Genomic DNA, 6,336 nt, shown 5'->3' with positions numbered 1-6,336 from the left:
GACCTCCACAGCATGAAGTGAACTGTTTGCTTCAGAAAGTTACTCTAATGGCCCTTAAATTCTGATGCCAGAAAGCTGTGGGGCTTTCTAGAGCTATTTGACCATCTCTCATGTTCCGACGGAATTAACTAGCAGTAGTTTGTGTGTTACCTTGTAGACAAACCAACCAACAACCAAAAAACTGGACACGTGTGAAAACATAACCCTCTTGGCAGAGGTAATAATAATAGTCTAATAGTTATCTGCTTGACATTGTTCATCATTTTTGTTTCTCACAACAAAATGTGTTATCGATTCCTCTTTACCAAAGTTACATTCACACATCCTGTCTCCTATTATGGCTCATAAAAAAAGAAATATATGAACATGTATTCAGTGCCAGAACATCTTAATATTTATAAAGATACAGAGATAGAAGGGTGTGTCTGTGGATTATTAGAGAGAGAAAATAGAGAAGTAGAGCATTTGAAAAGGGGAAACGCCAAAAATTCAAGTGAATCTGACAACAGACACGTTTGTCAAGTAAAAATCTAAGACTAAGCATTTTCAGCATCAACGGTTACTGTCGTTTTTCAATTCTTTTCCTGTCTAGTTGGTAACTTTCCATGGAACAAGGTCAGAATTATGATAACTCGTTCGATGAACGGTGGTGCAATGCAGTTTTATTGTCGAGGATGGCCACAATTGTTATCAACCATTGCATATCTGCTCAAAGCACTTAGAGAAATGATGGCACTGTTTTCTATTGTTTTTAATCACACGGTGGTTAAAGGGACAGTTCACCCTAAACTCAAAAATACATGTTTTTCTTTTACCTGTGGTGCTACATAACTTTCTACATTGCGTTGCTGAGTTTTCAAGATATCAGCCGTGGAGCTGTCTGCCTTCTCTTGAATAGCATGGAACCACTTGGCAAAAAAACTCAACAGCAATGTCTCTTTCCAGTAATCATGGCCAGGTTACTGAAGCCAACAGTATCACTGTGCAGAAGAAAATCTAGATATCTGATTAGTTGTTTTAAAACATGAAAAAAATCTATGTCAAAAGCTGTCATTCACATCCTTTTTAAAGCTGCAATCTTCACTGTAGCCGTTAAGTTAAAAGTGCTAGGTAGAGACTCGTCTGAAGTGGGTGCACAAGCTCACAACCGTCTTTTCAAACATATATTGGATTTCGGTCTTCTGGAGACTTGGATTGAGCTGGACGAGCTGTTCGGAGCCATTTCATGCAAGTCCATATCAACTTCAGTTGTATTAGAGAAGTCAGCACAATGTTTTGTTGTGCAGTTCCAGAAATGATTTGCGATCTAGGAGCTTCACAACAAAACATTGTGCTGACTTCTCTAAAGGAACTGAAGTCTGCATAACAATGTATCTTACTTTCTACGCTGAGCACATGTATTGTGTGTTCAATCATAAAGAGACAGATAAAGGGGAGTAAAATGTAAATACTTTTTTCCAACTAAGATAAAATGTTAAACCCCCTAGTCATTAGTCTTAGCTAATGTAGAGTGTGTATTTTGTAATGATTTACTTCTTGGCAGCTACTCAGATAACCTCCCAAATCTGATTCACAAGAAGGGAAGTGAGTAAACTACTGTGATGTCACAGGACAGTGCTGAAGATGGTAGTGAGAAGATGATTGGTTCAACTGCTGTAGAGTGAAGAAAGAGATTTACTTAAAGAGCACACAAAGTGTTGATGTTTTTAGGGGTTTGGAAGCTTTTTTCACTGAATAATCAGAATCTGTGAGGACTCCAGGTAACACATTTAGTTTCTCTTTTATCAGATTGTTTTACTACATCAATATGTCACTGAAACCAAACATTTCTTTACATTTTGTTTAGCTTCATTTTCTACTTCTGTTTTGGAACAACTCTGTGCTTATACCCTACTTAGGTTAAGGTCGATAACACCATTTTGTGAGAGTTAGAAAATCATAACTATTTTGCTTCAAATACCTGTTTTGGGCACCACAATTACAGATGAGATGATCTAATTTCCTGAGAAAAATAGCCACAAAAACCACTGGAAATGTTTCAACAGAGATGAAGTGCAGTTGCCTGTTTGGCAACTTTGTTGGCTGTAATTACACCACCATCATTCCCTACTGATGTACATTACTAACAATATAATGTGAACAGGATATGCATAAGTTTATTAAAATGTCAAACTTGGGTGAATCTGTATTATGTGGAAATGTTATGTGCTATCACTATATACCCTGCTGATTGGGCTGAGATTCTACTGCTGTACATTTCAACAGTAAAAAGGAAAAGGAAGTGTATAGTTTTCAGATATGGTCTATTAATGACTCTTATTTGTCTCATCCAGAACGATGAATTTCAGTGTTTTCATGGTGCTGCTCCTCCTGGGGACATGCTCAGCTGTAAAATATCGTGAGTATGATCCGAGAGTATGACTTTTTCAGCGTAAAACGTAATTAAATGCAGTCTTGTGCATTTCTAAGTAACATCTGGCTGTTTTATTTTTTGATTATGTATATTATAGATCTGGATTTGTAGTGCAAAGAATCAGCAAAGCAAAGCAAATGTGAACACCACTTTAATGAAGGTCAAAGCAGTCACATCAACGACAGTCAAAATCAGCAGGGATATAAAGAGGAAGGGTAATTCCCCAGACTTCTTTCGTCATAATTATGCTTTTACACGAAGGTTTGACTCATAAACATTCACAAAAAAAGCCTAGGTTGCATTTAGCTTTAAGCATGATGACACACTGTCTATAATTGATTATTCATTATTAAAGTGTTTGTTTGCTATGCATTGAGTTATTTCTGTCCCTGTTAAAAAAAACATTGCGTCCAACACAGCTGTTTCATAGAGACAGACAAGAGGTGCATATTTTCCTGTCTGTCACTTTAACAGAGACTCCAGTCTGCAGTGTTGTTCATACGCTTGACTGATAAACCAGAGAATCATCAAGTAACATTAGACGTCACGATCAAACAGCGCTTCTAAAACATGTGGAAAATCAAATGACCTTTATTAGTGTTTAAAGGGGTGCTGTAGCCCTTACTTCCTGTTTGCATGTGATCAATAAACATGTGAAGTATCTGTCATATATCTCATTCATAGAAAACGTGGCCTTGCGTGGAGTAGCAACCCAATCAGCACGTTATGGAAACGATTACGGGGCTGCCTACAATGCTATCGATGGAAACCGTGGATCTAATAACCGTGATGGATCATGCTCACACACTACTGAAATGAAAAACCCCTGGTGGAGAGTGGACCTGCTGGAGTCCTACATCATCACCTCCATCACCATCGTCAACAGAGACGACTGCTGTGCAGAAAGGATCAACGGGATGGAAGTCCATATAGGCAACTCAGTGCAAAGAGATGGTTTTGAAAACCCAGTGTGAGTTAATATGAAAAATAATAAGAAAAAAAGTATTTTTAACATTTTCCAAAAAATGTTGTTTGGCTGAGCTTATTGCTAATTTTTCTCTACTTCCTGCTTCTTATTCATCAATAGAGATTCTCATAGCAACAGTTAAAGTCTTTTATTTGAAAGAAAACTAAGTTAAAATAACATTTCAGTATAAATGTTTACCAATTTTAAATAATTTTGGAAACATAAAAGCATTAAAGTTTCAAGGCTCTGGGTTGGTGACCATAACAATGCAAATAAATGATTTACCTTACTCAACAGTATGTCGTGTTGTTCATGTCATACACCCAGATAATATTAGTATTTCTGAAACACTGTTCTTAATTTATGGCATGATAGCCACTGCCGGTACGCAAGCTGCCTCTAGTGCAGGAATCCCAGATACGTTTTTGGAAAATAAAAAAATAAAACACAAACTCAACTAGCCTGATTCTATAATCATCATGTTATCAGTTAACAGATGGTATTATTTGTGATCATGTGCTGCTTTCTCTGTCCGTCTCGCTCTTTTAGGGTTGCAACAATTGCTGACATCGGTAGAGCTAAAATGTTCAGTCAGACTTTCACTGATCGTGTGGAGGGACGTTATGTGACTTTGGTTGTTCCTGGTTCACAAAAGATCGTTACAGTTTGTGAAGTGGAAGTCTATGGGTACCGTTCCCCAACTGGTGAGAATTTGAGCTATTACATGGACGTGAACGGTAGCACCAACTGTCATCTCACTGATAAAGTGTTGTATAAACCAAAAGGAAAATCCTATTGTTTTTTACATTGTTAACCGTTCTTAGAAGCTACATAGGCGTTAAAGAAACTTAAGAAAGAATTGTGTCCTGTATCCTGAATTATGACCTCGAATTAGATCAAAGAGTCACAGAAAAAATGTAACTAAACATTCAAAAAATAAAGTTCTAGTAGTGCATTTAATTAAACGATGAACATATTGTGATTTTACTGTCATCATAAGTGCAAAGTCTAACTTTTAATGGTAATTTTTGTGTTTCTCGCAGGAGAGAATCTGGCCCTCCAAGGAAAAGCCACACAGTCGTCATTGTTTCAATTTGGCTTTGCAAATAACGCTATAGACTCAAGTCCGAACAGCAAGTGGGGGGACGGCTCCTGCAGTCACACAAACAACGACATCGGCCCCTGGTGGCGACTGGATCTGCGCAAAACCTATAAAGTGTTTACTGTGAAGATAACCAACATGAAATCAAACCCAGAACGCCTCAATGAAGCTGAGATCCGAATTGGAGATTCTCTGGACAACAATGGTAACAACAATGCCAGGTAGGTTACAGCACGACCACTCTTATCAGTATTTTTAGCCATGCAAACAGATGGTAAAATGGTAAACTATCCTGGTAAAACAGTTTCCTTCTGGTTAATCATTTGCAAAACTGGTCCTGGAGCAACATTAAGTATGATGTTGTAGAAATAAGACCAACTTCAGCATTTAATCATGCCGATATTTGCATTTTACCCAAAGGAGCACTGTGTCTAAAATGCTGTTCACATTTGGCATTACCATCCATCTTCAGTGATGCAGTTACAAGTGGACAGCTTCAAGCCCTTCAATTCACACCTGGTGTTAAATGTGTCTCCATGATGATGATTTGAGAGTGACCACTTGTGATCGGATCTCACTGCCCCACTCTAGGTGGAAATTAACACCTAAATCACTGGAGCACACACAAAGAAAGAAATATCTTTACGTAAAACAGTTGCTGAATTCACAAGTTGGCCCAAATATTCAAGAATTTGTCGCAGACAGCTTTTCACGAAGTTTGTACAATTTCTCCGAATGCAACAAGCCTCAAAATTCCTTGGGCATCAAAGAATAAGCCATTATAAGTTACTGTTGTAATGAATTTGTAAAATCTTTCATGTTTACTGTCAAAATGCTATAAATCTATGAGATTAAATAGCAGTGGTTTGCAGCAATGCAGATGGGGACCTTGTGCCAAAATTAGTAATGCTATATGACATTGCAATTTTGCAAATGTGTGTCTATTGTTAGGATTAAAAATTATGACTTATTGTGCATGAATGTTGCAATAAAGCTGTCCTCACACGGGGCACCATGGTTGGTGCTGATGGCAGGGCAGGTGTGGTTATTATAAATGAATAATTATTGCGAGTAATTATTAAAATTAAATTGATAACAATTGATACAAATGATGATTAAATAATTAAAGCTGTGACAATCAGGTGCCACCTTCTAGATATTAGCGTCAGTGCACTTTCCTTTGCTTACCAGGCTTTGTTAGTGTAAGGAGGCCATATTTAAGCTATGTGCTGCTTTTTCCTGTCAGAACCATGTGTTGAGGGTCCCAACACTATCATCTACTGGGCTTTTAAAAATTTCGAAAATAGATCATTATTTAATAAATCCTGACATCATATTTTGACCAGATTGCCTTCCCATATTCCTTATTATTTTAATGTTGGTTTTACTTTTGAAGTATGATTTTATAACTGCCTCATGACCATTTGTTAATCAAGTGATCTCTGTGTTGTCTGTCAGGTGTGCTGTGATAAAAAGTATTGAAGCAGGAGCTACTGCTGAATTCCAGTGTCCTGGCCTGGACGGGCGCTACGTTAACATAGTCATCCCAGAAAGAGAAGAGTTCCTGAGCCTGTGTGAGGTGGAGGTGTACGGCTCGAGGCTGGATTAGGTTTCAAGACCTTCAAAATGCTGAATAGTTACAGCTTGCTGTTAATTTTTTATAAATACCTTTCTAATGCTGTTGTTTACTAGTATTTTTGAAATGTTAAACCTCTGAGGTATTTCAACTATCTGCTGCAGGATAAAATTCTGAATGTCATCAATACTGTAAAACAATTAAATCACTAAAAAGTCACTTTTTCTTTTCCATTGTATTGTTATTGGTCTGAATAAAATTTTTAGATTTTTTCAAAT

The 6,336-nt window shown here is 37.3% G+C and overlaps 1 protein-coding gene across 1 annotated transcript; it reads left to right on the top strand.

Annotated features, from left to right (window-relative positions):
• Positions 1-1,600: 1,600 nt before the first annotated feature.
• On the top strand, positions 1,601-6,277 carry LOC115567446 (fucolectin-7-like). Its single transcript, XM_030394062.1, has 6 exons — positions 1,601-1,760; positions 2,334-2,398; positions 3,098-3,383; positions 3,930-4,084; positions 4,424-4,703; positions 5,941-6,277. The coding sequence occupies exons 2-6, from the start codon at positions 2,338-2,340 to the stop codon at positions 6,089-6,091; spliced, it is 933 nt and encodes a 310-aa protein (XP_030249922.1). The 5' UTR covers positions 1,601-1,760; positions 2,334-2,337; the 3' UTR covers positions 6,092-6,277.
• Positions 6,278-6,336: the final 59 nt, after the last annotated feature.

This window comes from Sparus aurata, chromosome 17, assembly GCF_900880675.1.
Source record: "Sparus aurata chromosome 17, fSpaAur1.1, whole genome shotgun sequence".
NCBI lineage: Eukaryota > Metazoa > Chordata > Actinopteri > Spariformes > Sparidae > Sparus > Sparus aurata.
The sequence above is the reverse complement of the archived record's forward strand: the minus strand, read 5'-3'. Positions and strand labels throughout refer to the sequence as shown.